At 56.3% G+C, this 27,362-nt stretch overlaps 11 protein-coding genes across 11 annotated transcripts; 6 read left to right on the plus strand and 5 right to left on the minus strand.

The window, feature by feature from the left end:
- Positions 1-255: 255 nt before the first annotated feature.
- Positions 256-902, minus strand: FA10DRAFT_229829 (hypothetical protein; the record flags this gene model as incomplete). The annotated part of the gene is made up of 3 exons (XM_025518808.1): positions 256-327; positions 399-646; positions 713-902. 3 exons carry the CDS (start codon positions 900-902, stop codon positions 256-258), a joined length of 510 nt encoding a protein of 169 aa, XP_025377832.1.
- A 2,084-nt stretch (positions 903-2,986) lies between these two features.
- Positions 2,987-4,039, plus strand: FA10DRAFT_230264 (cysteine proteinase; the record flags this gene model as incomplete). The annotated part of the gene is made up of 2 exons (XM_025518815.1): positions 2,987-3,463; positions 3,518-4,039. Coding segments are annotated over 2 exons (999 nt in total), but the record flags the coding sequence as incomplete, so codon positions are not given.
- Positions 4,040-5,664: 1,625 nt separating this feature from the next.
- FA10DRAFT_267087 (hypothetical protein) lies at positions 5,665-7,889 on the minus strand (the record flags this gene model as incomplete). Its single annotated transcript, XM_025521772.1, has 2 exons — positions 5,965-7,889; positions 5,665-5,898 (listed from the first exon to the last, which is right to left on the minus strand). Coding segments are annotated over exons 1-2 (1,618 nt in total), but the record flags the coding sequence as incomplete, so codon positions are not given.
- Positions 7,890-8,170: 281 nt separating this feature from the next.
- FA10DRAFT_241497 (putative amino acid transporter) lies at positions 8,171-10,028 on the minus strand. Its single transcript, XM_025519249.1, has 5 exons — positions 9,656-10,028; positions 9,476-9,597; positions 9,050-9,398; positions 8,771-8,984; positions 8,171-8,701 (listed from the first exon to the last, which is right to left on the minus strand). Exons 1-5 carry the CDS (start codon positions 10,013-10,015, stop codon positions 8,280-8,282), a joined length of 1,467 nt encoding a protein of 488 aa, XP_025377835.1. The 5' UTR covers positions 10,016-10,028; the 3' UTR covers positions 8,171-8,279.
- Positions 10,029-13,048: 3,020 nt separating this feature from the next.
- Positions 13,049-16,539, plus strand: FA10DRAFT_279716 (hypothetical protein; the record flags this gene model as incomplete). The annotated part of the gene is made up of 2 exons (XM_025523562.1): positions 13,049-14,370; positions 14,471-16,539. The coding sequence occupies exons 1-2, from the start codon at positions 13,389-13,391 to the stop codon at positions 16,537-16,539; spliced, it is 3,051 nt and encodes a 1,016-aa protein (XP_025377836.1). The 5' UTR covers positions 13,049-13,388.
- Positions 16,540-16,592: 53 nt separating this feature from the next.
- On the minus strand, positions 16,593-17,834 carry FA10DRAFT_241500 (hypothetical protein). Its single transcript, XM_025519251.1, has 2 exons — positions 17,607-17,834; positions 16,593-17,528 (listed from the first exon to the last, which is right to left on the minus strand). The coding sequence occupies exons 1-2, from the start codon at positions 17,725-17,727 to the stop codon at positions 16,960-16,962; spliced, it is 690 nt and encodes a 229-aa protein (XP_025377837.1). The 5' UTR covers positions 17,728-17,834; the 3' UTR covers positions 16,593-16,959.
- A 136-nt stretch (positions 17,835-17,970) lies between these two features.
- Positions 17,971-20,502, plus strand: FA10DRAFT_252210 (hypothetical protein). The gene is made up of 4 exons (XM_025519638.1): positions 17,971-18,056; positions 18,139-18,371; positions 18,437-19,901; positions 19,982-20,502. The coding sequence occupies exons 1-4, from the start codon at positions 18,035-18,037 to the stop codon at positions 20,428-20,430; spliced, it is 2,169 nt and encodes a 722-aa protein (XP_025377838.1). The 5' UTR covers positions 17,971-18,034; the 3' UTR covers positions 20,431-20,502.
- A 203-nt stretch (positions 20,503-20,705) lies between these two features.
- On the plus strand, positions 20,706-23,955 carry FA10DRAFT_241499 (hypothetical protein). Its single transcript, XM_025519250.1, has 4 exons — positions 20,706-21,132; positions 21,198-22,211; positions 22,300-22,990; positions 23,068-23,955. Exons 1-4 carry the CDS (start codon positions 20,854-20,856, stop codon positions 23,841-23,843), a joined length of 2,760 nt encoding a protein of 919 aa, XP_025377839.1. The 5' UTR covers positions 20,706-20,853; the 3' UTR covers positions 23,844-23,955.
- A 173-nt stretch (positions 23,956-24,128) lies between these two features.
- Positions 24,129-24,693, plus strand: FA10DRAFT_301862 (hypothetical protein; the record flags this gene model as incomplete). The annotated part of the gene is made up of 2 exons (XM_025525036.1): positions 24,129-24,590; positions 24,670-24,693. Exons 1-2 carry the CDS (start codon positions 24,162-24,164, stop codon positions 24,691-24,693), a joined length of 453 nt encoding a protein of 150 aa, XP_025377840.1. The 5' UTR covers positions 24,129-24,161.
- A 34-nt stretch (positions 24,694-24,727) lies between these two features.
- FA10DRAFT_267094 (family A G protein-coupled receptor-like protein) lies at positions 24,728-26,096 on the minus strand. Its single transcript, XM_025521773.1, has 3 exons — positions 25,958-26,096; positions 25,544-25,822; positions 24,728-25,479 (listed from the first exon to the last, which is right to left on the minus strand). Exons 1-3 carry the CDS (start codon positions 26,026-26,028, stop codon positions 24,969-24,971), a joined length of 861 nt encoding a protein of 286 aa, XP_025377841.1. The 5' UTR covers positions 26,029-26,096; the 3' UTR covers positions 24,728-24,968.
- Positions 26,097-26,400: 304 nt separating this feature from the next.
- FA10DRAFT_120314 (hypothetical protein) lies at positions 26,401-27,306 on the plus strand. The gene is made up of 2 exons (XM_025517915.1): positions 26,401-26,730; positions 26,807-27,306. Exons 1-2 carry the CDS (start codon positions 26,443-26,445, stop codon positions 27,038-27,040), a joined length of 522 nt encoding a protein of 173 aa, XP_025377842.1. The 5' UTR covers positions 26,401-26,442; the 3' UTR covers positions 27,041-27,306.
- Positions 27,307-27,362: the final 56 nt, after the last annotated feature.

Genomic DNA, 27,362 nt, shown 5'->3' on the forward strand with positions numbered 1-27,362 from the left:
TCGCAATTTCTACCCCTTTAATCAGTCCGGCTGCTTCTGTCACCACGTCGGTGATCTTTCCTTTTCCAGAGAAGTATATTCCTTGGCTGACCATGAACAGAGCTCGGTCAGTGCTCTTCGACGAATGACTAGAGTCCCCGCACGGGACCACGCTGCAACTGCACGATAGCTGTTCAATCAAGAGGCTTGCAAAAGGAGACAATATGCATGAATTGCGCTGCTTCCTCGCTCGCGGTCTCTACCTCAATAGAGGCGCTAGTGGTGTCCACTTGCGGAGGAGGCGGCCGACTTGTCAACCTTGTATCCGACAATGTGCCTGCGCCCAATCTGCAGCACATGACCCAAGAAATCAGCTGGGCCCTCCGGCAGACAAGAGCAACGGACAAAAATCGACGCACCATCTCGCCGATGTTGAAGATGCCATAGGCCTCTACGGCGTAGAGGGCCAACCTCTTCCACTCGCCATTGTTGACAATGCCTGTCCACCAGTTTGCATCAACAGCCCGCGCATACATGGTCCTGTATGCCTCTTGAATTGCCTGCAGCTTTGGGGGAGCCATGCCTTCGGCGATGTAGACCTGTTTGAAGAGCGAGCCGGCCACACGGAGATTGTAGAGAAGCGAATCGGCATACGAAGATACGTTGACTTTAAGGACGGATATGAGTAAATCTTCCTTCCAACCGACTCGCTGCAGGAATCCCAAATACTCACCACCGGTCACGCTGCTGGCTCGATCTGCCAGCGGTTTGCCCAGCTGCCTAGCCTTGTCCGCAAGGTTCGTCAGCTGCTTGCTGGCTCCCTCTGCGGCCTTCTGTGCACTCGACGCCGCATCCTTGTTTACGGCGCTCACATGGACGCCCCTGTTGGCGGACGACCTCAAAGAGGCGATCTGAGCACCCATGCGGGTGCGGAGGGCCGATTGAAACATCGTTGTCACGTTGCAACGAGCGTTGGGTCTTGGGAGTCTTCGAGGAAGAAATGGTGCCGGCGACGGCCGGTCCAAACTAGAGGCACGTGATTTAAGCTGATCACGTGCTGTCTCCCCTCACCGGCGATCGTCTTTGCGAGAGGTTGCCTGCCATCTCAAGATGGTCGCAAAAAGGAATGCACATATATCTGTCTCTCCGCCCTTGCACGTCCAGACAGGCTCATTTCTGCTCGCCTGAGGAACCACGCACCTGCTACATTCACAATTTAATGTTGCAACCTCGAAACCCTTACTCAATCTCTTTTCTTGTCTGGCCGCTCGTATTAGCAGCCCAGCGGGAGGCCAGATGTGTGGTTTCCCGGTCTACACGCTTTCCTGCAGCCCATCCAGGCCGCTTTGCTGCTTTCAGAAGGAATTACGTCGGGAAAAATAACCTTTCGCGAGAGAGAGGCAGTAGGCTTCGTCGAGGACGGAGCGGACGCTCATCGCGACCGTGCACTGTGTTCTTTGCTGCAGGCTTGACGTCAATCACTTTACGGCGACCAAAGACGACGAACAGATAACCAGCTCAAGGTGGGGGTGAAGCTGCATTAGTGAACGACACCCTTTTTCCTTGAGGAGAGTCGGACTCCTACGGCCGATATGAGAGAGAATTCTGGCGCAATTTCCGCTACTTCTTATCGTCGCTGTCCGCGGTCCTCCTCCCGACTTTAAGTTTTCTTTTCTATCTTTTTTCTTTTTCTTTCTTATTTTTTTGGTTGGTTGGAAAAGTAGTCATCCCAGTTGAGTTGGGGGGTGGCTTTTCTGTTCCTACTGAAATTGCCTCAAGGCTTGCATTTGCGCGCGCACAAGCACACGCACACAAGGTCGGCCAGCATCGTTCGACATTGTACCCCGCCTAGCCCGCCCTTCGAGTGGATTTCGAGAGCTTTGGCGAGCGCGCTCTCGGACAAATCAGACTCTCACCAGATACTGATCGGGCAGAGACACAGGACACCGACATCTGATCGATGTCCGTCCTTGGCGCCCAGGTTGATTGCTGAAGCCGCGCCCTGGATACGCATGCCACCGTCGGCCAACACCGCGCCTTGTCATCTTCTGCGAGAGAACAGCAACAATGTCGTTCTCTTGGCGGGGGCTGCTTGGCGTAGGGGCAAACAATAGTGGCAACGGCAACGGTGGCACAGGCGGCAATAGTAGCGGCGGTGCCGGTGCTAGCAGCAGCTCAGCACCTGCCTTTGGCTCCTCCGCGCACGAAGCCTTATTCAATGGCCTCTCGAGCCTCCCTTATGGGCTTAATCTCTCGGCGTACGACCTGGAAGAGGTCGAGAGGCTGGCAGATCTGCCACCCATGCTGGGCATGGAGAATGTGAGCTTGATTAGCGCCTCCTCTTCCAGCCCTCGATGACTGATCTGTGTTCTCTCCTCCTTGCGCAGTTCGGAAACACCTGGTGAGGAATCGCTATTGGCTCGATACGAGGAGAGGCCACTGACTTCTTTGCTGCACCAGCTACGTCAATTCTGTCCTCCAGGCTCTCTACTTCTGCAAGCCGTTCCGCGAATCGATGTTGGTGTATGCGGCGGCGACGGCAAAGGAGCAGCAGAAGGACTTTGGGGCACTGTCGGCTGAAAATCTGCCCATAGGAGACCATATAGCCGAGAAGCGACAAGAGCAACAGCAGGCTAGTGCTGCAAGGCCATCGACAGCCATCGACGCTGAAGACCTTCCCACGCACAAGCCAACGACCGGCGGAAAAGGCATATGGGGACTAGGCAAAGTTTCTGCTCCTCCTACCACGACTTCCCACAAGCTAGCCAGACCGCATACATCGTCGAACAGTACCGAACGATCCGCATCTACACAGACACAAGTTAGAATGCAACAGGAGGCAGGCTCAGGGCTGGCACCAAAAGGAGGCGCAACCCCAGGACCGAGCGCAAACGGGGCGTCTACAGCTCGAGAGGAGGCCACATCGCTCTTTGTCGCCCTTCAGTCTCTCTTCCACCACATGGCCGTCATCACGTCGCTGTCTTCCAACCGGATCGAGGCGCCAGCGATGGCGACGTCTGTGTCGACGCAGTCCGGAGGGATTGGTGGTGGTCTAGGGCGCAAGGGCTCTAGTCGGCCATCGACTGCATCAGGGCGATCAGCCGGCCCAACGCTCAACTCGGTCCCTCCTAGCTCCATTGGCTCCCTGGCTGGCGTGTCCTTGCCCTCAACCTCCTCGTCGAAGCTGACCAACTCGAGTGCGGCTGTAACAGTGGATGCGCAGGCCGTCAAAAAATTTCTCGTCAGCCTAAAGAAAGCGAATATCCTCTTTGACACGACGATGCACCAAGACGCCCACGAGATGCTCAATTTTCTCCTGAACCGTGTCGGTGAGGATATCGTGGAAACAGCAAAGACAACCGAAGTCTCACCCGCCGGAGGGAAGAGAAGAGTACAGGATGTTGGTGAGAACGGGAGCACCTGCGTCCATCGACTCTTCGAAGGCATCCTCACAAATGAGACTAGATGTCTGACCTGTGAATCGGTGAGCCCATGTGTTGAACCATGGAAAGACAGAAGAGAGCTGACGTTGTCAAAGGTCACGTCGCGAGACGAGTCTTTTCTCGACTTGTCCATCGACATTGATCGCAATTCCTCCATTACGTCATGCCTGCGCCAATTCAGTGCCTCAGAGATGCTGTGCGCCCGCAACAAGTTCTTTTGCGATACCTGCTCTGGCCTTCAAGAAGCAGAGAAGCGCATGAAGATCAAGAAGTTGCCCAATGTCCTAGCTTTGCACCTCAAACGATTCAAGTACGAGGAGAGCATCCAGCGTTACGTCAAGCTTGGATACCGCGTCGTGTTCCCCTTCGACCTTCGCCTTTTCAATACTTCGGATGACGCCGAAAATGCAGACCGGCTCTATGAGCTGCAGGCCATCGTTGTCCACATTGGAGCGGGCCCACATCATGGACACTACATTGCCATCATCAGGGTGGGTCATCGGTGGTGCGTCTTCGATGACGAAACGATTAGTGTCATCGATGACGCCGACATTTCTCGATACTACGGCGACACGCCGGGAACGGGAAGCGCCTATGTTCTCTTCTACCAGGCCGTCGACATTGATTTTGACGCGCTCGGCCTAGAAGAGGCACAGAGACATCGGGCAGAGGCCCGAGCAAAGGTCGACGCAGAGCTGGAGGCCAGACTTGCGGCCGCTTCGTCGGCAAGGAAGACATCGGTCGATGTTGCACCCGCTCAGAAGTTGTCGGTCAACACGTCGCAATCCTTGCTGACAGTCCCCAACGTTCCCGGAACACCCTCGGCCGTTTCGCCATCGACGAGCGATTCCATAGAGCATCATTCGCCTCAGATGAGGTCCGACAAGAGCACATTGGTTGCAGGTGCCCCAACATCTGTGGCGGGTGTCTCGATTTTCGGTCGCAAAAGGGAAGCCAGCAGCAATTCGACAAATGCTGCTGAAAACGCGCGAGAGGCCAGCAACGGCGGTAGCAGCAATAACGGCAGCAGTGGTGGCGGCAGCGGTGGTGGCGGAGGCAACTGGCTGAGTGCGCTTCGAGGTCGCGATCGAAAGGGCTCCTTACCCTTAGCCCCTGTCAATGGTTCAAACGGTGCCACTACATCACAACGACTGCCGGTCAGCCTCGGCCAGGCAGCTGAATCTGAGGACAATGCCTCGGTCTCTACACGATCTTCTTCGGGAGGGCCTGGCAAACCCACAGCCACAGCCTCGCTTGCCTCATCGCCGCCGCATTTGGACTTGACACCACGGCCCAAGGTGAATCTCGCGAGAGACGAAGAAGAGGATTCGACCCCCACTACTTTGACGCCAGTGGCAGCTCAGAACATTGCCACCGCAGAGCGTCAGTCAGATGCGCCTGTGGTATCGCGCCCTTCGCACGGACAAGAGGTGCCTTTATCACAAGCAAATCAGACTGTCGCCTCGCCTCTCCCTGCTCGCCTTCCGACGGTGCCACAATCGCCAGTGTCGCCCAGTAGGCCAGCACAAGGTGCAGCGTGGGCTCCGGCCGATCGCCCTCTCTCGAAAAAGGAGCAGCAGAAGATTGCGAGACAATCGAGGCGGGCTTCTGGCTCAATGAGTGGAACCTATCCCTCGTTGACAAGTCCGACAAGGCGCTCGGCGAGCAACGCGATAGACCTTAGCACCCCTCTGCGAGCAGCTGGACAGGTCGAAGTTGGTGACGCAAATTTCGGATCGACCGCAGGAAAGTACAGTAGCAGCACAGGGCCAAGAAGACCGAGCACGGCAGACGCTTTCGGTACAGACGGCAGTGTGTCGAGGAGACGTAGCACACTCAGCCGGACTTTCGGCTTTGGTGCCAGTAGCAAGTAGTTGCGGATCAGCGCATCATCTCTCTTCACAATGATAATCGATACCTCCAATCTCAATTTGCCGACAAAAATGAACAATGAAGAGCATCATGCATAGTTCCCCAGGCCTTTGAGCCTCGTCATCGACTTTGTCTGCTTTGCTCGCTCGTTGAAGGTAGCGCCCACCTTAACACATGTGCTTAGCGACGAAGATGTCATTCATTGCCGATAGACTTGTCGAATGACTTTGCCACCATCTCCCTTGAGCCGGCCTTGCACAACAGCAACGGCATTTTTGCATCGGATCCCTTAAGTGCTCGACGTTGATCTAGCCTACGAAGATACTGTACGTCGACACACGTAATTGCTTCACAGAAACGAGTTGAAAACGACAGAATCAACGATGATGCATTTGAGGAGGTGAGGAAAGAAAAAGAGATACTGGAGACTAGGGACAATGTGTTTGCTTGCGGAAAAGCCACGAGCGTGGGAAAGGGAGAGCGGGGAAAAAGAAGGAAAGAGAGGAGAGCCACCGTCCGTGAGACTGAGAAGAGTGGACAGGTATCAGACACGACAAGCGGCATCTGCTGCTTGACTGGCTATTCGGGACCAGTCTTGCCAGTCTGTTTCGCGAACAAGAGTCAATCACTGGACAACCTCTCGCGCTGAACAATGGGCCCCGGCACTCACTTGCTCTTCGTCCGGATCCTGCATCGTGTCGCATCCGCACAGCCACTCAGTCCACCAAGGCTTCCTACGCTGGCCGTCTTCGTCCTCGTCGACGTTGCCATCGCGGTCGCTTTGATGCTGCCGCCAGCTCATGCGTTGCTGATGACCCATCTGACCGGGCTTGAATGAGGTATCCTCTTCTTCACTAGGCCAGCCAGTGGGCGACCCGTCGTCATCGAGGCCGACCTCGTTGAAGCGCGAGCTGCTGGTACTCTTTCGCAACATCGAAGGTCTATTTCTGGCCGACCTGGGAGAGTGAGGAGTCGGCGGCATCGTCCCACCATACTCGTCGTCGCCATGCTGCAAGACGACATGCGCGCCACTCGGTCTCCCACTGCTGTCCACCTCGCTGCCGGCCGCTCTCTCTGCGGCGTCACTGAACGGATTGTTGGATGTGGCTCTTTGCAGCCGGTTGTTTTCTGCCTCCTCTTGATCCGTGTCTGTCGCCACAATCGACGGCATTCTGCCCGTTCCGCCCGATCTCCGAGCATTCTCCACGGCCCGATGACGAATAGTGGGTGCGCGACCAGGCGTCACGATGGGCTTTCTGGCAGTCGGTTTGAGAGATCGCGATCTTTCAATCACTGTGTTTTCCGATGATGACGACGAGTCGTTGAATGGATTACTATCCGAAGGAGCTCGGTCCTTTCCCTTCTGCCGCCGCCGCTCCTCCTGCGCATCCACCGCTCCGTCTTCTACTTCCGGCACATCCTCCAGCGTCGACGCATCTGCAGAACGTGCCGATCGAATCGACCCGGACATTCGACTCTGATCGTCGGTGGACGAGCCGGTGCTGCTAATGCTGTCGCGATGCACGTCGGCCAAGGTGGGTCGGCCCAGCTGCGAGAAGCGCTTAGCCAGCTTGCTCGGCGTCCTCGTCAGCGCTGTTGCAGGACTGAGGCTTGCCGTTGGACTTGCACCTGCGCCCGACAAGAGAACGGAAGAGGTTCTCGAGGTTCTCGCTGCCTTCCTCCGCTGCTTCTCCTCGGCGGCCCATCTTCCCAGATTCTGCTCAATGACCCTAGCCTCTTTGTCATCTTCGGACATGGGTGGATACTGAATTGGCGTGTCCTCCTGTGCGCTTGTGAAGCTGTCGTCGTCCTCGTACCGCTGATATCTTGATGAGCTCCACCGCCTTGACTGCTGCTGGGCCCTGAATTTGGGCGAGGAAGGTCCTCGGAGGCTGTTCCCCTTGGCGATAGGCGAAACGTGATCGTCAACGGGCTTCGCTACTTGCTCAAGCGCTCTGGAGCGGGAAACGTCCCATGGATCATCAAATCTCGCGTTGCTTTGGCTTTCTGATCCCTCATTGTCATCATTGTCATCGTCGTCATCGTCTCTGTAAGCCTGAGACTGCCCACGATCCGCCTTGGTGACGCCGCCAGACGCAGTCGCTGGCACTCCGGATGAGGTTGTCGTGATTGTCGTGTCGGAGACCGACTGGAACGTGGCAGACGTCCTTGCTGTTGACGACGAGGAAGCCGACCCGGGATGCCTGTCGTGATCCGCACCGGTACTTCCATGGACTAGGGGGTGAGCTGCGACTGTCGCCATAATTGGATGTGCTTGCTTGGATGATGCTGTCCTCTGTACCACTGCTCCTTCTGATAGCTGCAGAGATCTTCAATTTTCGTGCAAGGCAAGATCAATAAGGAAGATCGAGACGTAGTCGGTGGTGGGCTAGGTGTATCGAAGCCCCTAACGTCAAAGGACCTAGATTCTCCCGGTTGGCATACCCGCAAAGTGCTGAAGAAAATAGGAAGCGAGAGCAGAGGACAGCTGGACCTCGGCCCTGGGCGAAATAGAGAGGAGAAGGAGGTTTGGGCGGGTGGTGACAGCGTAGTAAAGACGCGGATCGCGAGCTGAGACGTCGTGGGATTCTGTCGAACGGACGACGAAGTGACCGACCAGTGCAAGGGCCCTCTCTGGGTGCCGAGCGAGACCACGTGGTCGCCGAAGCTAGAAGTATTCAAGTCGCGTTTCTCTCTCCCTTTCCATCCCAACTCAACCGGCGGCAGACAGACCCCTAGCAAGGAACTTCTACCTTCAAGGTATTTGAGCACACTGAACAGTTTACATTTGGCTTATATGCGTCGACAAGCAACCATACCAAGTAAAGCCCAATGAGGAATACACAAGAGGAAGGTAAAAGAAAAAGCGCGCTGTTAAAAATAAAAAAAAGGGGGGGGGGGGGAAGGAGGGGACACAGTACTGTACGTATGAGAAGCTGTGGCGATCATCAAGTCGTCCTGTCTCGTTGCCGAGGTAAAATACAATCAGATAGCAAGATTCTTGCAGCTGAAGGCAGGTCTGGTGCTGCCAGCGTAGTCAGCCATGATGGCATCAACGGCTGCGTACAGGCCGGGACCAAGCAGGAAGAGACCAACAACCATGGTGATGACGTGGAAGATGGTGTTGACTGATTTGAGAGGCCCCTTAAAGTATTGGCCCCTTTCCAGCAGCCCGTAAGCGATTGCCCAGAAAATGAAGCCGTAGAACGAGTCGAATGCCGCACCGAGCAGACTGAGGAAGTCGCCCATGGAAGGAATGACTTCACCGAAGATGAAGGCGATTCCCCACACGGCAACAACCACACCCGTCCAGACGCCCCAACCGATGATGGTGTTGCTGTGTGCGTGCTTGGAGTTGCCCATAATCCTCTGGTAGATGTACTTGCTTGACACATTGCTGTAGATGGCTGTTTGAAAGCGAGTGAGGCTCGGGAGGTTAGCAGCGGTTCGCGACATGAAAGTGGAAAGGAACCCACCTCCGATGACGAGTGTGGGGACAATGACGAATGCAAACGAGATCTTCTTGTAGTTGTCCTGGAGCGAACCAAAGGCTGGCGCTTCGGCATACTGGCCCAGGTAGTGGTAACCGACAATGGCGGGGACGATGAAAAGGACAAACGAGGCGCACGCAAGAACGGAAAGAGCCTTAGGGAAATCTTGCGGCCTCTTCATCTCTCTCACAAACGACGGCTGAAAGTGGCCTAAAGTCAGCATTTCCTGAGAGCCGTTGGAGAAAAAGAGCGGGACCGACTCACGAAAAGGATCTGTGGAACCCAGAGGAAAGTGATGTTGAGGACGGCGTTGAGGCAGTCGACCCAGGTGGTGGTAGAAGCCGGAAAAGCATTGGTAGCGACGAGACCGACTGTGGGGTAGTCTCCGCCATAGCCTGTCGCCGGATTAGACTCGATGCCGGCGAAAACCATGAAGAGAATTATGGCGATGCCCATGGCGGCGGCAGAGAAGATGGACATGAGCGAAACGTGGTTGAGGGTACGAGGCAACGAGAGAACGATGCCCATGAGGGCCGCAATGACGCCAAACACGACGGAGCATTGGCTGTGGTCCGTGAGCGTGTTGAGAATTTTGGCGCCAGTGAGTACGTGACTTTATCAAGTTTAAGAGCATGTCAGGGTCGAGGGGTCCAATATCAGGCCAGAGGCGCAGCGCGAAGAGGTACTCACAAGCCGATGAGGAGGATATTGTTGGCCAAAAGCATCAAGCCAGTTACCTCGTAGGCAATTTTGCTCTTTCCAAAGAGATGGTAGCCGACATCACAGATGTCACGGCAGCCAGGATATTTCATCTACAGGAGAATGCGAATCAGAGAGGTTTGTCGCGCGCCACTTGTTTCCCTTACTCACCATGAAGCGCCATAGGGTGTAAGATGTGACCCAGAAGAAGACTCCTGCCAAGAATGTCGTGATAAGACCCGGAACCCAGCCAAGAACTTTGAAGCTCCAGGCTTGAGCCATGATGGCCAGGCAGACCTGGTCTCCGAGCAGCAAGAGCGCAGTCTTTTGCCACGACATCGTCCTTAGCTTGATGTCGTGGTCGGCCTCTTCAGCGACGAGGGCCGCAAAAGCCGCATCGACCTCCCTGACTGTCACCTCGTACTCCTGTCCATCTTTGTGGAGACCAGGAACTTCGGCTGTAGGCGAAAGCTTGTCGTCGCCGAGGCCCTTGCTATCGTCGTAGCTCAGCTCGCGTTGGTAGCGAGGCATCTCGTTGCTCAAATGTGACATGATGGGGAGACGGAGAAGGGATGGAGGCGGAAGGTCAAAGCAGAAGGATTGTGGTCCATTCTTAACCGGCTAACATTGTTTCCCATGGACTCCTACCCCACCTGAAAGGCAAAGATGAGGATGATGGATCGATCACACCATAGTTTATCCTTTTCAGGTAGACAAGCCTGGACCAATCCAGAGACGGGAGGATGTGAATTAAGGCCACTCGACCAACCTAATTTTTATTTTTATTTTCCAGAACAAGGATTTTTTTTTGGTACAGCGTGTATCGAGAAGAAGCGCCACAATAATTACTGAACTTGAAAAATTCGAGCAGGCCTAGGCGTGCGGCTACTCTGCTGCATTCACAGAATCGCCGGGCGGGGGAGGTACGGTACGGTACGGTGCGGCGCAGAACGAAGCCGAGCTCATCGATGAGGTGCTCTGAACAGAGTAGAGAAAGAGAAAAAGTAAAGCCACAAAATACGCATGCCTCGTCCCAAGCCCTAGATCTCAATGCCACATTTCCGTTCAGCCCGCTGCGCACAGGTCGCGGCAGGCACGCAACAACGGCCTGCCGCTTTCGTGACGTGACAACACCCCGACGTGGCGACACTTCATCTGCACTTATTCGTGGGAAATCTAGATTCTGGAAAAGCCACTGTGCCTGCAAGGCTGCTCACACGACCATAACAGCTGTGTCTATGGTGGTTTTCATGTGACGATCCCGACCTTTTGGCTAATGAAGAAAGCCACCCATTTAGATTTTGCGTTTAGAGGTGCTCACTTTCAAGATACAGGCAATATGCCCCTCACGCTTCATCGGTCCCTTGAAACATTGCCTTGGTACTGTCTGTACCTCGCAAACTTTTTCCTTGTGAGACGACGAGAGAGCAGTGCAAAGAAAAGGAGGTGAATTGACTTGTGCCCAGCCTGCTACCCTCTAGTCTCAGACTTCCATATCACTTCTCTCAAAGCACGTCTCCGCGTTGGGAGTACATCAGGGCTTTCGGCGGCCTTGTGCCTGTTCTATGCGCGGGGGATTGTTCGTTGGTCTCTCCCTCTCATCGCTTCACTATCTTTGCAACGAAGACGTCGCGCAGACGCGCAAGTGACAACTTGTCTGTCATCTGTGACCAATTGAGTAATGGGAGAGGTTGCTGCTGCGTCAAGAGAAGTCCCGAATCACCGGAAAAATAACTTTGAAAATCGCGTCGTTCAAAACGCGAGGGAAAAAGTGTTGGTGTGTTGAGGTATCGTCTACCAATGCGGCCTAGAAAGAGGCCAAAGTGCTTTCGAGGAGGATTATAAGAAAAGGCCAAATGTTTAGACACGACGGATGCGGCAACTCAACCTGTTTGTCTCCAACACAGCAATAGACACCTTGAGCGAAGCTTGCAAGCATACCACCCGCAACAGCGCTGGAAGCACTCAACAGGTGGAGGTCAATGTAAGGCAACGACTACCCATCCAGCGGTCAAACAGACGAAAGGATCATTGACGAGGTCAGCGACAGGAGCCATGTGAGGGAGCACTTATGGGTTCGTGATACATTCGGATCAAGCTCGAGGCTGCAGGACCCTGGCTTGTCTTGCCTCACACATCCATTATTATTGCCATGATCGATGGCCAATATGCACAGCGGTACCTCAGGTACAACACTGAGGAACAGGAGCCAAAACATGCCTTGCCGACCTTATTTACAGCTGCTTGTCTCTGAAAAGGTGAGACGGCGAAGGAAGAGACCATGAAAAAGAAGACCAGAGCTGAGCTGACAAGAATCTTTATTGTGCTTGGTTTTTTTCGTTAAAAAAAAGGAAAAAGAAAAAAGGAGGGCTGATAGGGTCATCTCCACAGAAAGCCTATTCCGGAAGGGGAAGGGTGCGCTAGAAGCGAGTCCGGTCCATTGGAATGCTGGAGGCGGAGCCGAAGCAACAATCTCAGGCTAGCTAGCGCCCGCTCTAGTGACGCGACGTGCGGACGTCGGGCATTACGTGGTCATTCGAGCGGTGCCATGTCGGGAGCGTTATTCAGAGAAAAGGAGGATGCCTAAAGGCGTAGTCAAGTGAGTCTGGTGGCGGGAGAGCTCGGTTGCCGGCTGCGGGGACGAGGGTTTTTTCGCTGGAGCTGGTGCGACGTCACGCCACAACGGAGATGGAAAGGCAAGCCAGGCGGCGCCCGTGTGTCAAAGGCACAGCAGTAAGAGAGAGAGGAAATTTGGGGCGCAAAAAGTACAAGATTGTGTAGCATACCTGTCGTCTGGAACGGTTGCCTCTTTCGACACGGACAAGGCGAAGTTAAGACTGCGACAAGGGCGTCGAAACAAGGAAAGGCTAGCAACGCTAGCCAAGACAGTCATCAGCACAGCGTCATGCTCCATGCATGGTGCTCAGCCGTGGTGAGACTCGTGGTCGAAGCAAGGGGAATTGGCGTACCAACCGAAGCTCGCATTCATCTCCGTGCGAGCTGGCCGTGATTGCCTAGCCTTGCGTTGTTCGGGTCGACTCTCTCGCTGAAGAGCAGCTTCTAACTTTGACTTTCCCATTTTTTATTTTTATTTTTCAGATATTGATTTTTTATTACGCTCCGGAAGCGGTCGGCGCTCGCGTCTTGCACCCGCATCCGTGAGCTCTTTGCACCGCAGTGTGAGGCAGTGACAACGAAGAGTCGGCGACAAGGAGGATCCTCCAGGATCTGGACGACAACGCGCTGGTACTCTCTACGCTTCCGGACAGGCTTCAAACGACAAGATTTCGAGGAGAAGGCCAAGGACGCTTGCGTGATTCAAGGGCAACTTAGCACTTGAAATCTGAGACATTGTCCGAGCACAGGAGCGGGCAACAGACCGATAGGCCTGCAATCGACCTTCTTTCGGCTTCCGCATCTGTGTTATCGAATTGCCCCCAGTAGTAGTCTCTGTGCGCACAAGACGAGGCAGGGGACGGAGCGTCGGATATTATTTTTCGCCTGCACAAACGCTTACGGAGGCTTTTGTGGATCTGCCTCCAGTGACGCGGGCTCGACGACGAACTTTAACCTTGAAGAGGATTGCGAGGGGCCCACAAGGAGAGAGATACCAAGGCAAGCTCGGACTATCGATCTATTCCGTGCCACTGGACCCACGAAAAAAAAACCTGATTGTAAGTTGTCCCCACGCTCTCGTTGCTTGGGTCTGGAGCATTGCCCGTCCGCATGCGGCCCACGTCCGGTCTCCTTCAGTACATTCTGCCATGGTCAAAGGTGATGCTGATGAGACTGAATTCTGCGACAAATTGACACCTGTCCAATCCACCTGCAACCTCGTTGTCTCGTCTCACTTCCATCTCGAACAATCCTTTTTCCCTTTTTTGGCCCTCCTGCGTTGGACGGGATGTCTTATCGATCTCGACCATCCAACAACGCCGACAACAGTAGTAGTAGCAACAGCAGCCAGCAACATATCACCAGCTCGAGCAGCGTCGACATTCACAGCAGTGGTGGCGCCGGCGGCAGCACCTTTGCTTTGTCTCAGCCAGTGCAATTGAGCCATCCTTTGAGACCTGCATCTCAGCTTGCCAAAATCGGTCTTGGCTCCTCTCACTCATCCTCGTCAAACGCCACTCCACCGCCGTCTACCTACGCCCACACTCTTGGCAGCAGCATGGCCTCGGCCATCCATCCGGGATCCGCTGTTGCACTTCAGGCCGTTGGAGGCTCATCGTCGTCTTCGTCGCCCGCACCAGGACAGGGGACAGGACATGGTCCTGTTGATGCAATTGGGATGCCGAATACCTTCGCATACACCCACCGTCGCAATGAGACGGCGCCAGCTCACTTTGATTTTGGGTCCGAGCATCACGCTCTAGGTGCGCCCAGAACCGGCAGCGGCAGCGGCAGCGGGCCCTTGCGCATCCACCAGGTTTTTCCCGATGCAGGCGAGCCTGGCGTGCCTGTGACGATCCTTGTCTCCGTTCGAGCCAATTGGGCAAAGGACGTGGGACTATGGCTGGCTGATGGCCGGTACGGAGGCAGCGCCACGGGCATCAACAACCGCGCTACGAGCCAGCTCGTCGTCAGCTTTGGCTCCGTCGACGCGGAAACGAGGGCCGAAAAGTCGATGGGTGCTTCCGCAGAGAGCCCTATCAGTTCTTTCACGCCTCTCTATCCTGCGTCGTCCAGCCTAGGCGGCAGCGATCGCTCATCACCGTCCAAGGATCTCGATCTTACCATTGTCGCCCACACGCCGCCCTACCCGACACAAGCTACGAGCGCTCGCGTCCCCCTAAGGCTCAGGTTGGTTGGCCCACACGTCGATCCCATGGTCGAGACTCTTTCCGTAGGAGTCGATTTGGGCATCTTTCATTATTGGCATGGTGAGTCAACTTGATCGCTGGCAAATCGTCCGCAGTTTCCTTGTCAGAGAAAGAGCTTGAAAATTTACCCACCTGTTTTCTTTTCTCTTTACCATGTAAGTCTCCCCGAGGAGCTCGCTCAAGCGGCAAGCAGAGGATAGTGGAACCGAGCCTGCGCTGCGAAGGCCGGCCTCTTTTCCTGCCTTGAATGCCAGTGGCGGCGCGGTAGGAGGAGGCTCAGCGGGCGGTCGAATTCCCCCGCAGCCAAGCTTGGGCCCACGATCGCAGACATACGGGCGCGCAGGAGGATCAGCTGGCGCACTTGGCCTGCAGCACCAGCGCATGGGCAGCCAAACATCAGGTCCGCGTGAGGCCAGCAGCTCGTCGTCGGCCTTTGGCTCAGCGGGAGGCGACTTCACCTTCTCCGCCCCAGGCTACGACCAGGAGCGCAGAGACAGCTGGACGCCGATGCCACTGGCGGCACGGCCCTCGACAGCCACATCGAGCTCCACCATGGCCATGTTCTCGCCATCGCCAGCCAATGCGCAACCTCATGAGACTTTTCCGGGTGCTTCGTCATCCGCTCCAGCGGCGGCATCGGGCCATCGACTCGCCGGTTCTACGCCTCCGCAGCTGGTACGCGCCTCGCAGGTTCCGCATCCGGCAGGCAACGTTTCTAGTTTCTTCATGCTACCTGAAGGTCCTTCTGGGTCGGACAATACGACGACGCCGATGGCCGAAGAAGCCTCAGGGGCCCACACACGCGCCACTCTGGCCGTCGAGGGCGATCTGAACGACATGGCCATCGGTTGGTCCGAAGAGGAGTACCGAAATGGCCGCCGGCTTGTACAATTTTGGCGACGGCAGACGGGCAACGTTATCCAGGCGGCCTTTCAGCCCGTTCGGGCGCAAGAGTATCAGCCCAACACGATTGCCGTCTCGTGCATCTTTCGGGCAGACAAGAATGAGTGCTTCATCACGTCTGTCGACACAATCTATTTGCTCGAGGCCCTCGTCGAAAGCCGATTTACCGTCGAGGAAAAGAATCGAATCAGGAGGAATCTCGAGGGTCTGAGGCCAATAACGATCAGCAAGGGCAAGCGGGAGACCGAGGAGTTCTTCAAGCTCATCATGAGCTTCCCAGACCCAAAGCCAAGGCACATTGAAAAGGACATCAAGGTTTTCCCCTGGAGGGTTCTTGGATCTGCTCTTCACAAGATCATTAGCAAATACAGGGCAGTGTATTCGAATCCGGGAACTACAACAGGTGGCTATCCTGCGCCTCCTCCCTCTGCTCCTGCTCAGCAAGCAGCAGGCGCTTATCCGCACCAATGGCACCAACAGCAGCAGCAGCATCATCAACAACAACAGCAGCAGCAGCAGCAGCAGCAGCACGCCTCCATGATGGGGAGGGGGGTGCCCGCGATGCTGTCGAGGCACGAACACTCGGACAGTAGCGACTCGTCCAAATCGCTCCCCACTCCTCCGACGATGCTCGACTCCAGGTTGCCGGTCGAGATGCATCAGCAATACCACCATCACCAGCAGCATCAGCAGATGCAACCACCCGCTCACGACCACTCGCATCACCTCTCCGCCATGCCGCAGCAGCAGCGTCAGCTCCCGCATCCTCATGCCTCATCGGCCATGGGTCTCGACGTTGGCAGTGGACCTTCCTCTGCACCGCCTGCCACCAACAGTCATGGAGCGCCCCTGATTGGTCCGTTCAGCCAAGAGCAACAACAACAGCAGCCGCAGCATCAACAGCATCAGCACTATAGCAACTCACTACAACAAAGTCCCTCGAACAGGAGAAATGCCACCGCAGGAGGAGGAGGAGGAGGAGGAGGAGGAGGAGGAGGAGGAGGAGGAGGAGGGCTCAATCCGTCCTCTTTCAACTTCAATTTCTCCGATTTTGTCGTCTCTCCCGTTGCATTTGGACACACGCCTCTGCAACAGGCCCAGGCTCAGGCCATGCAACAACAGCAGGCACAGTCGGGACAACAGCAACAACAGCAACAACAACAACAACAACAACAACAACAGCAGCAACAGCAACAGCAACAGCAGCAGCAAGATGCTGGTGCGGAAGCAGACCTCGGCAACAGCAACGCTGGAGGAGGTGGTGGTGGTGGCAGTCTAGGCGTCGAGCTTGGCGAAGCGAGGAGATCGCAGTCGTATCGCATGTAATGGGATGGCATTTCAACAGCAAGCCACAGGCTAGTAGCGGTAGCAGTCATATCATTAGTAGTAGTCGTCGGTCGACGAAGAAGAGAACATCGTCGATCGGGTCAGATCAAGCATCTATGTAAAATTCCGCATTCTCCTCAGCCAGTCAGTCGGTCAGATAGAGCTTTTGTGCCTTTTTCTGTCCCATACTAGATAGAGATAGAATCTACTCGCAATCTTCTCCCCTCTCTCCCTCTCTGTCGTTATCGTACAATCAGCACTAGCATCACCGTCAACACTGTCTGCGGCTAATTGTCCCATGGCCTTGGTTCTGCAAATACAGGCGCCGCCTTGTGCCATACTGCAGTAGCTAGCTCAGCACACTTTCACAAACATCCAGAAACGTAATGCGTTAGATGTTAAAGTGATACTACGATGGGTCTACCTTCCTCCCTTTGCACCCCGCTGCTGTTGCTGCTTCTGTTGCTGCTCATTTCGCAGGCTCTGGATTGCTTTCCCGATTCCAGCCAGTTTCCGGTCATCACGACGAAGGTAGTAGAGCTTTGCCCTCCTGGCCCTCCTCAGGTTTCCGCCCTTTTGATCCTTGCCAGCCAATGCCCTTTGCACGACTTTGACGTCCTTTAGCAGGGGAGAATAGATGTTGAACCGCACCTCGACGCCGAGCTTCTGGACGACGTTACGGAGCACAATTGACGTCGCTGTTCCTCGCCTCCGGACGGCAAGGAGGACGCCGGAAAACGTCGAAAAGGTTGTCTTGCTCGCGTTTGTCCATGTCTCGACGAGAAGGACGGAGCCTGGCGGAACGCGCTCAGTCGAAGTCCGCGAAAAAAGAGCAGTCAGGCGGCCTGTTGGGTCATGTTGGTGTCGCATGTCTTGGGTCAGCGAAGCCATGATGCCCCGCGCAGGATTGCTGGGCGATGCGGAGCCAGACGGGACTGGTGAGCGTGCTCGAACAACGGCAGAAGGCGAGTATGGATAGGAAATGTTCTCTGAAGCAGAGTCAGAGAGAGACCTATCGTTAGTATTGTAGGTCCGCCAAGTGGAAAACGGAAAGAGGTAAGGCTCACTGTTGTTTGATTGGGCGCTGGTCGAAGCAGACCTTCTCGACGATGAAGCAGATGCCCCTCGTCGTGCAGCGGATGCACCTATCCGTGCCTGCCGCTTGAAGCACTGCACTAGGCTATCCATACCTGAACTAGACCGAAAGGATGGCGTATGTGTCTAGAATGCTGATGCCTGTTGCTGATGAGTAAAGGCTGAAGAGGGCAGACGGCTGTTGGCTGATGGCTGATGGCGACGGGGCAGATTTTCTTCTGGCGAGGGCGGGATTAAAAAAATAACGAAATATTCCACGTGGGTCGATTTAACTGATCCTCCAACCTCATTAAGGTCGTCTGGGCCGTATTCGTCGCCATTCCTACAGACATCCACCTACCACTATTGGCATCATCAAGACGGCAGAGCGCACACCGACTGTATTGGTATCTGGTTCACAATGGCGGCGAGGAAGCTGGCTGGTTAGTAGCTGCGTCGGCGTCCTCGCGTGAAGCGTCTCCAGATTGTGCAGAAGCTGATCCTCTCGCCATCTCTCTTTCACAGCGGAGATTGACAAGACGCTTAAGCGAATTGCGGAGGGTGTTCAGGAGTTTGAGTCCATTTACGAGAAGCTGCAGAGTGCATCGACACCATCACAGACGACAAAGTATGAGTCTGAGCTCAAGACGTCAATCAAGCGGCTTCAGCGCCATCGCGACTCGCTTAAGACATGGCTGCAGAGCAACGACATCAAGGACAAATCAGCCTTGATGGAGAATCGGCGGCTGATTGAGACTGTAGGTTGCAGATGCTCCAGGATCCTGTAGTGACGCCTCCTCGCGACGCTGACAAACTTATTTAGCAAATGGAGAGATTCAAGGCGTGCGAAAAGGAAATGAAGACAAAAGCTTTCTCGAAAGAGGGCCTCATCGCAGCAGCGAGACTCGATCCGGCGGAAAAGGCCAAGGTTGAGCTATCGCAATGGATTTCGCAGCAAGTGGATGAGTTGAGCCGGCAGGTGGAAGCCTCAGAAGCCGAGCTCGAGCAGCTGGCTGGTGGGGGCAAGAAGAAGAAGGGGGGCGCAGGCGCCGCCGCCGTCGAGAGAGTGGCGCAGCTCGAGCATCTCAACGAGCGGAGAAATTGGCACTCGTCTCGGCTAGAGATTCTTCTGCGGATGCTCGAAAACGGGTCTCTCGAGACGGAGCAGGTCGAGAGAGCAAAGGAGGACATTTCCTACTTTGTCGAGACCAACGCCGAGGAAGACTTTGAGGAGGATGACGGAATATACGACGAGTACAATCTCGACGATGAGGAAGAAGCCTTTGGGCTCAAGGACAACGACGACGCCATCAGTCACGACGCAACTTCGCTCCCAGACGAGACTCCAAAAGCCCCAAGCAAGGACTCGTCTTCGACCAAGCAACGTCGCGAGTCCGAAGACGCGGGCAGACCAGAGGAGAAACCGTCAAGTGTATCTGCGGCGGCATCATCATCGCCCTCGACTGTGGCGGCCAAGAAGGGGCCCACAACAGCGGCGGCGAAAAAAGAGGCAACAGCAAAAGACAACAAGGCGGTCCCGCCGGCCAACTTTTCGCAAGCCAAAGCCCCTTCTTCGCAGCCTTCTGTCACATCTCCCCAGCCGCCGAAAGCGCCCAGCGCTGGTGCAGCTGCCCTGCCCCCGATCCGATATGCAGCTGCAGCTGCGGCGGCAGTGTCGCCGACGCAGGCGATGGCACCGACGGCGCCATCGGTGGCATCACCAGGGCCGTCGAATGCTCAAAGCTCTTCCGATGCCCAAGGCTCAAAGGCAGATGAGGCGTCAACATTATCGGCTGCAACGTCGCAGTCGCCGGCACCTTCGCACCCTCAGCATTCTCAACAGTCGGCGCCCAGTGCATCGAATCCAGGCTCCCTTACATCCACGCCGGCCACCGAGAGTGCGAGAGCAGCATCTCTGTCTGCGAACCATGACGTGGCCGACACGTCCCTGTCGGGGGCCAGCGCTTTGGGCGGACAACCATTGTCGCCTGCGTCGGCTCACCAGGTGAACACTGCTGGCCCACCTGGTCTCGGTAAGCATGTAATACAACAGCAACAGGTCAACGGACACCAGGAAGAGGCCGACGAGCACAGGCAAGATCAGTCGCAATTTGAGCCTGCCCAGTTGGCGGCCAGCTCGGCCGCAGCCGGTGTCGTCCAGCCAGCGGGGGGCGGTGCAGGGACGCAGAGGGAACAGCAAGCGGCACAACGGCTCCAAGGCACCGATGCGAGGCTGCCGAGCAGTCTGGCGGATCTCGTCTCGAGCTTCGAGAGCGCAAAGCAGAACTGTGAGTGTTGCATTTCGTTTTGCTTGTTCGTCCCTCCTCCTCCGACTTGCAGCCTTGCTGACTTTGCTGTGATCCTACAGCGATGCGGAGAGACAACGACTTGTCCGAGGTGCACAAGTCGCTCGAGTCGTCGTTCATGAATGTGCCCGACGCTCAGGACAGCGACCGACCGAGGTACTATGTACCTCAGAACCCGTGTCCGACGCCGGCTTGGTACCCGCAATCGCCTGCTGCCATCTTTGACAACCCGGCCATCTATGCCAGATTCGACGAAGACACGCTCTTCTACATCTTTTACTATTCCCAGCGCGACTACCATCGGTACCTGGCCGCACGGGAGCTCAAACGGCAATCTTGGCGCTTCTCGATGCGCTACGGGACTTGGTTCAGAAGGCATTCCGAGCCCATAACTATCAACGAGGACTACGAAGAAGGGTCATACATCTACTTTGACTTTGAGTCGACGTGGTCCCAAAGGCGCAAGAACCTGTTCCGGTTCGAGTACAAGTACCTCGAGTCAGAGCTGTGACGGTGTTGTAATCTAATGTCGATGTCCAATGACAATGCGGAGAAAGCCAAGCGCACCACTGTTTGTGAGCCTGCCTAAGTAGGGGAAGAGGACATGTGAAAAAGAGCTTCCGCACCGTATATTAAGCGTTCGAAGCTAAATTTACTAGTAGCAAAAGCTTCAATTTACCGGCTCGCCGTCGCGGTGTGGGGCAAGAGCCCGATGTACCTCTAAGACTAATGTTTGTCTTCTTGCGCACCAGAGGCGGGAAGCTAGTCTGATCCTGAGAGTGCCCAAATCTGTCCCCACTTTTAGCGGGTGGGCTCCTCGTCTTAAAGCTTTGGGCCTCGTTCCCATCTCTTTGCTCGAACCACCGAACTTGTCTTCTGCCCTTTCTCTTGCTCGGCCTCATCAAAGAAGAAGAAAGGGGGGGAAAGAAACACCATGAGCATGCTCAACATCTTTAAGAAGAAGAGGGACCCCTCGTCGGCCTCTTCCGGCGGTGTCGATGGACGCGAAAAGAACGGCGCTGGGCTCACCACATCGTCGGACAAGGCGCAGACGCCGGCAGCCTCTGTCCAGGAGAATGAGCAGGAGCACGACAAGGACAAGGTGAACGAGAAGCAGGACGGTGCGGATGGCGCGGCCAACGGGAGCGCCGTCGGTGGAGGCACGGGCGCGGGCAAGGCCAATGGAGAGGCACGCGCAAAGACGGCTGGCAAGGTGAGAGAGAGTGAGGGAGAAAGAGAAAGAGAGAGATACTGATCGAGGAAACTTTGCGCGAGAAGCCTGCGCGTCCCCGGCCGACGCTCAACGCCGAACAGCGACACTATCTCCTCAAGACGCTGATGCAGATGCGCATGCAGGATGAGGCGCGCGACCTCGAGAAGCTGGGCACATTGACAATGTATGGCGCGCCATTTGCTGCGACGCGGCCTAAGCTCTCGCGCATCAAGAAGGACGTCCTCAAGGACCTCGCCGACTTCAATTACGGCAACAAGGACGAGGGCGGCGAGGTGCAGACGGAGGACGACGATGCGTACGAAGGCAACGATGCCGCGCTGCTTCGCGCGGAAAAGGTCAAGGACCCCTTTTTGCTCCGGCATCTGTTCCACACCCACGCCCACACCTTTCCCGGGTTTGACGGGGCTCCGCAAAAGTTCTGGACGGAGCGTCTGCAGCCCTTCTTTGACGAGATGGCTGCGCGCAACTTTTCGACGAGCGACGAGCGAGCAGAAATGTGCAAGCGGCAGTTTTTCACCTTGGTCATGACGCGCTTCCTGGGCAGCTTCGTCGCCCGCGGCGTCGGTGTGCGTGCACCCGGCGAGCTCAAGGGTGCCGGCAGGGGAGAACCAGGTAGCGAAAAGTGGGGCGTGGGCAAGCACTGGGGAAAAGGCACCGTGAAGCGCGGCCTCGACAAGCCTGCACGCATCGACGAGGGCCTCATGGCTGACATTGACGGCCTCATTGGCAGCTCGCAAAAGGAGCAGGAGGTGTGGCAGAGAGCGGGCAAGGAGTGGCACAGGATCCAAAAGGACTGGCGGAGTTTCAAGGAGTACGTCGTCGAGACCGAGACGGGCATCGACGAAATGGTCGGCTACCTGCAGATTGGCAATTCGAGGAACCTGCCACCTCACCTCAAGAACTGCGTCGAATACGCCAGGGTGTTTGTTGCTTACATGGTCCACACCCTGTTTGTGGAGCTGCCCAACTCGGACGATGTGTTCAATATCCTCAAGACGGTGCATGCCCTGTTTCCCTACCGCCTGGCGAAGCTCGGCCTCAAGGTGGCCAACGCCGAGGTGAGCCATCCCTTCTTTTGGCTTGCATACAGGCAACCCGACGTATTACTACAGTTGCTGACGCAGTCCCCGTTATCAAACGAAACAGCTGTATGTCCGTCCGCTCATCTCTCTCTTCCTCGCTCGGCCCGCCGGGTCCAAGTCGCTCTTGCAGCGTTTCTTTGCTTCGTCCGTCTCCAAGGAGATGGCGACGTTCACCAAGAACGCAGAGATCCTTCGCAAGTCCATCAACGACACCGCCCTCTCCAAGCGCATCGAGTCGTACGTGCGCAGGGGCAGCCGTCCAGAGCGCAGAGCGATGCGCGCCAAGGCCGACGAGGAAAAGATCGATGTGGTGACGGCCATTCTCCTCTACGCAGGCGGTAAGTCGTCAGACGGAGGCCAGGAGCTGTCGGAGTCGCAGAAGGATCACGTCAGGCGCATGGAGGCAAGCTTCCTCGACAGCGTCTATCGCAGTCAGCTCGATGCGGCCTACCCTGCCGGGACGTCTGTGGGCAACGAGGCCACGCGCCGACCGTCGATTGCACAAGACGAGGCGGCGACGAAGTTTGCGCAGCTCAAGCTGCTACTTCGCGAAGAGCTTAAGCGGAGGGATCGCGAGCAGGCGCTCGCTGTCGGCAGCGGCAGCCTCGTCCCGACGCTGCTCAAGGATCTCCTCGAGCTCGTCTTTTACGATGCGCTCCGCAAGGTGTCGCACGCGACCGACCTCAGCCAGCATCTGGGCAACCTTCAAGCGTTCCTCGATGACCTCATCAAAGTCCGCAAGTCAGGCGACAACAGTAAGTCTTGCTCTCTTCTCCCTAACTTTCACCCTCTTATTTCTATAAGCGCACCGCACTGACAAGACCAAATGCAGCCATCGAATCGTGGATCGCGCTGTGCGCACGGCATGAGCAGTCGCTCTACTTCCTCATCCATGAGATCGCCGATGTGGCCGGCCCCATGTGGGAGTGGACGCAGGGTGGGGCCGACTACATGAGTCTGGGCACCGTGGACCCGTATCATCCAGCGGACCGCAAGGCCGGGCACCTGCAAGTGGATATCGAGAGGCTGCTCCAGGACCCGCGGCTGAGCGACGCCGATGTCGAATCGATCATCAAGGAGACAGACAACCTGGTCCAGTTCACGCGCTGGGTCAAGGTGCGAAACGAGCTCGAGATGAGGCGAAACTACCTCTTGAACCACCCAGACGCGGCACCGCAGAGTGGCCTCTGCGCAGACGATATACCCACCAAGGAGATGAAGGATCGGATTCAGGACGTCGATGGGCTGATGCGCGAGCTCATGCGCAAGCGTGGCGTCAACGAGGACGACGGCCTCGTCAAGAATGCCCAGCGCGGCACCGAGATGGGCGAGTACCCGATGCTGCACTTTAGCATCCCCGACCCCTTGCGGCAGCACTACGTCGGCGACGAGCTTTCCGCCGACGACCAGCGGGAGCTCAAGTACAATCCGAGGCTCGTTACGCCCACATACCCGAGCATGTGGGCCACGCGCAAGCTCATGGCGCCCCTCTGCGAGAGCCTCCGGGCGCAGCTGCCGGACTGGAAGCAGTACGACCGGCCCTTCCGGCCGAGGGCGAGGCCGCCTCCCCTCGTCGGTTCATTGAAGCGAACCGGTACGATTTCTTGAGAGCGTCCCATGTCCATCCTCGTCTTGTTCGCCTTCATCCCTCTATTATTTGCTGCCCTGCCTTGTCATACCCTTGAATACACTCCAGGCGCGAAATGAATCAATGGCACTCGTTGCATCTTACTTCTCTGCTTGTCCCTGCTGCTGCTGCTGCTGCTGTTGCACGCAGCATTTTCCTCCACTCGCAGTTAGAGTAGAGGAGAAGCCCGACTTTCATCGCAGTCGGAAATTTCCCACATTAAATTAACACCTAGCCCTCCTCTTGCCTTTACCCCCTTCCCTTCACGAAGAAGAGAAAAGAGAGAGAGAGAGTAAAGCATGGCGGAAAAACAGCACGAGCAGAAGCAGAAGCAGCAGCACCACGTCCCCATCGTGCGACCTGGCGCCTCCCCACAGGGTCCGCCGGGCTGGGCCGAGGCGCAGCAGGACCAAGAGGGGACGATGGAGGCGGAGCGCGTCGACGAGTACCTGCCGCAGGAGGGAGCGCAGACGCTAGGCTCCAGGAAGGAGCACGCGGCAGGAGAGGCGGGAGCGGGGCCGGGACATGGGCGACAGTCGAGCGCATCGACGTACAACACGGCCCAAACGGCGGCCTCTTCTGCGTCGTCGGAGCCACAGAGCGGGAAGGAGGGGCTGGGCGCAAAGATCAAGGACAAGATCCATCTGGTGGGCGAAAAGATGGCCCTGGTGCCTGCAAAGGAGGGACGAGAGGGGCTAGACGACGTCGAGAGGGCCGCTCGGACCCAGGTAAGCTCATCCTGCCCCCCACCCAAAGGCCCTTCCGACTCTCGCTGACTTTTTCGTTCTTTTTTTCGATGCGGGATAGAACGCTTCGACGATGCCAGAATGAAGGCGCGAGACTTTGACTGCTGCATCCATATGCATCAACGGACTTTTATCAAACTGCTGCTTGAATTCGTGATGGCAAGAAGACACGTGTGCGAGAACGGGTTGGAAAAGCACGGGAAGAGGTGACATAGTGAGAACGGCACCGTCGGTAGGGAAGTATTCATAGCAAGAGAGGGGGTGTTCGAGTGTGTGTGTGTGTGTGTGTGAAAGAGACAGAGGGGAGTGTGGAAAGAGTCAGAGAGAGAGAGGGAGAGAAAGATAGGGGAAGAAGATGGCTCAAGCCTGTTCCTCGTGCGAGGGAATGGCACCGTAGTTGCCACCCGAGACGGAGCCAAGGGGAGCAGTCCAGCTCTCGGGAAGGAGGACATGGCCCTCGTCGGGAAGGGCGAGGAGGATCCAGAGGCCCCAGACGGGCTTTGCGATGATGTCGAGGATGCCAAATGCCAGCACCTCGTTGTCAACCGACATCTTGCCCGTGCCCTCAGCAAAGGCCCACACGATGGGGTAGGCGGTCCAGACGACGACGAGGGCGAGGGCGACCTGGTTGAAGTGGTTGCCGACCTTTGGCGAGCGGAGGAAGGCGTAGCTGCGTGCCGACGTGACCAGCTGGAGGACAACGTAGAGGAAGGCGAGGCAGCTGAATGCGTACAGACCCCAACGGAAGCGCAGCGAAGGGTGCAGGGCACCGATGAGGCCCGTGACAATCATAAAGACGTCGGCACCGACGACGACGAGAGTCTCGGCCTTGGGCAGGCCAGCAATGAGCGTCAGGTCGAGGAGGAGGAGGCTAATTTCATAAAAGTTTCAGCCCTTGTGCTAAGCCTCTCTTCATTCGACGGCGGCACACTCACGGCGTGGTCAAGAGCCAATCAATGTAACGCGCGTAAAAGACTTCGCGGGACGAGGAGCGGTTGTGTGGGTCCGAGTGAACGAGGGTCTTTCCGATGCCCGAAGCCATGGCAAAGTAGGCGACGGCGGCGATGCTGCAGATGAAGAAGTTGGTGACGTGCAGGGCACGGTAACGGTACGAGGCGCGCTGCGACGTGACAAAGAAGACGACGGCGCCGAGGGCCATGAAGCCAAAGGTGCCCCACAGCCATGTCTCGCCAAACTGTGTCACCTCTTCAGGGCTGCGTGGTATTGCTTCTGTCAGCTTAGGTGTATGCGTGTGTATGAGGATGGACAGGTAGGTGGGCGGACGGCCAGGCAGCAGCAAGCACCACCCATTGGATGTGGAGGAGACAAAGTGGGGTTCCGCGACTCACTGCTGGATGGGCGTCGGGATCTTTGGGATTCCGACGGGCTGCTTCTTGAAGTCTTCGAAAAAGGCGTTCATTTTGCTGATCACGATGCAATGGCGGCACTGGTGACGAGAGCAAGACGATGGGTTGGAATGGATGTTTGGGATGAGGCAGATGTGGGAGCTAGGCGTTAGAGGCTCCGCTTTGCTCAGCCCGTCGAGTCCCCACCCTCAAATCGATCTCCGAATTGATTCGTGAGGCTTGTGGGCGGCATCCTTCGCACGGACGCAAAAGGGTCCAAATTCTAGCAGCAGCAGATCACTACACTCTAGCTGCAACAAGCATTAAAATGATTTTTCCTCGACGATGATGGCAGCCTGCATGCACTCCATTCTGACACTTTCCACGTGTTGAGACGCGCGCACGCTCGCGCCTCGTTTCCCCAGCCTGGTTTTAGACTAAAGATGGCGCTCTATCTATCTGCAGGAAGAGGAAGAAGATGATGGGCCATGCCGGGCATGGACAAGGAGACCGAGCGGCTGCTGATGCGTTTCTATCCTCGCGTCAGCAGCCTGGCCGATTACCTCTGCCAGCTTCTGCCGCAGTCTGAGGGCCACGCTTGTGTTGAGGAGCTGTTCCAGTCACCCGAGTCGTCGTGCAGCTCCAATTTGTCTTCCTCCTTGGCCTGCCTCCGGGGGGCCTTGGTCGGACACTCCGAGATCGCACAACAGCCTCTTTATCGAACTTGGAGGCGTCCAAGAGAGGAGGAAGCGCTGGCGCTCGGCGATGTTGCACAGGTGGGCCAATAACGGGTACTCGAGCCTTTGCCTATTCGAGGAGCTCACCTTTTGATCTTCTCCTTCTCTCCATCAGATTGTCGAGCAGGCGCAATTACGCCTCTTTCAACAGGAGAGAGGTCGCCAAGGAAGAAAAACAACGTCTGCAGCCAACATCCTCACTCACGGCTACCGAAGGGCAGACGAGCGAGCAAGCGTCTTCAAGCTGCCGCTCGTGTCGGGCTCGTCGGCCTTGACAAACTTCTACGTAAACACAAATGTCACGCGCATCGTCATGGGCCCTGAATGGAGGCGAATGCTCCTCTTGTGAGTCACTGCGTCGGCTGCCATGAACGAAAGTCCGTGGCTGACAACAGTCCAGCCTAGGGCCAGATATCTTGCTATACCTTCTCACAACAACCTCCCTCTTTCTGCCCATCGACGGATCTCAAGGCTGCTTCGTCCAGCTCTTTGGCACCCCGGTCGGTGATCTATCCGAGCTTCAGGGTGTAGAGGTAGAAGATGCAGACGGAAGGTCGTCAAAACTGCCAACGTCACGAAAGAGGAAGAGGACTCGGGCGACTGCCAGCAAGCAGAAAGAGAAGCAGGCACAGCAGGCACAGCAGGCACAGCAGGCACAGCAGGCACAGCAG

This window comes from Acaromyces ingoldii (assembly GCF_003144295.1).
Source record: "Acaromyces ingoldii strain MCA 4198 unplaced genomic scaffold FA10scaffold_3, whole genome shotgun sequence".
NCBI classification, from domain to species: domain Eukaryota; kingdom Fungi; phylum Basidiomycota; class Exobasidiomycetes; order Exobasidiales; family Cryptobasidiaceae; genus Acaromyces; species Acaromyces ingoldii.

Coding starts and splice junctions, on each gene's coding strand:
- FA10DRAFT_120314 (XM_025517915.1), top strand. CDS start 26,443: ATGCCGGGCATGGACAAGGAGACCGAGCGGCTGCTGATGCGTTTCTAT. Junction 26,731..26,806: donor CGCTCGGCGATGTTGCACAG/GTGGGCCAATAA, acceptor TCTCTCCATCAG/ATTGTCGAGCAGGCGCAATT.
- FA10DRAFT_267094 (XM_025521773.1), bottom strand. CDS start 26,028: ATGAACGCCTTTTTCGAAGACTTCAAGAAGCAGCCCGTCGGAATCCCA. Junction 25,823..25,957: donor ATCCCGACGCCCATCCAGCA/GTGAGTCGCGGA, acceptor AATACCACGCAG/CCCTGAAGAGGTGACACAGT. Junction 25,480..25,543: donor GATTGGCTCTTGACCACGCC/GTGAGTGTGCCG, acceptor TTATGAAATTAG/CCTCCTCCTCCTCGACCTGA.
- FA10DRAFT_252210 (XM_025519638.1), top strand. CDS start 18,035: ATGGCGGCGAGGAAGCTGGCTG. Junction 18,057..18,138: donor GGCGGCGAGGAAGCTGGCTG/GTTAGTAGCTGC, acceptor TCTCTTTCACAG/CGGAGATTGACAAGACGCTT. Junction 18,372..18,436: donor ATCGGCGGCTGATTGAGACT/GTAGGTTGCAGA, acceptor AAACTTATTTAG/CAAATGGAGAGATTCAAGGC.
- FA10DRAFT_241500 (XM_025519251.1), bottom strand. CDS start 17,727: ATGGATAGCCTAGTGCAGTGCTTCAAGCGGCAGGCACGGATAGGTGCA. Junction 17,529..17,606: donor CAGCGCCCAATCAAACAACA/GTGAGCCTTACC, acceptor ACTCTGCTTCAG/AGAACATTTCCTATCCATAC.
- FA10DRAFT_241497 (XM_025519249.1), bottom strand. CDS start 10,015: ATGCCTCGCTACCAACGCGAGCTGAGCTACGACGATAGCAAGGGCCTC. Junction 8,985..9,049: donor GGGTTCCACAGATCCTTTTC/GTGAGTCGGTCC, acceptor GGCCACTTTCAG/CCGTCGTTTGTGAGAGAGAT. Junction 8,702..8,770: donor CCCCACACTCGTCATCGGAG/GTGGGTTCCTTT, acceptor GCTTTCAAACAG/CCATCTACAGCAATGTGTCA.
- FA10DRAFT_241499 (XM_025519250.1), top strand. CDS start 20,854: ATGAGCATGCTCAACATCTTTAAGAAGAAGAGGGACCCCTCGTCGGCC. Junction 21,133..21,197: donor GCGCAAAGACGGCTGGCAAG/GTGAGAGAGAGT, acceptor TTGCGCGAGAAG/CCTGCGCGTCCCCGGCCGAC. Junction 22,991..23,067: donor CCGCAAGTCAGGCGACAACA/GTAAGTCTTGCT, acceptor GACCAAATGCAG/CCATCGAATCGTGGATCGCG.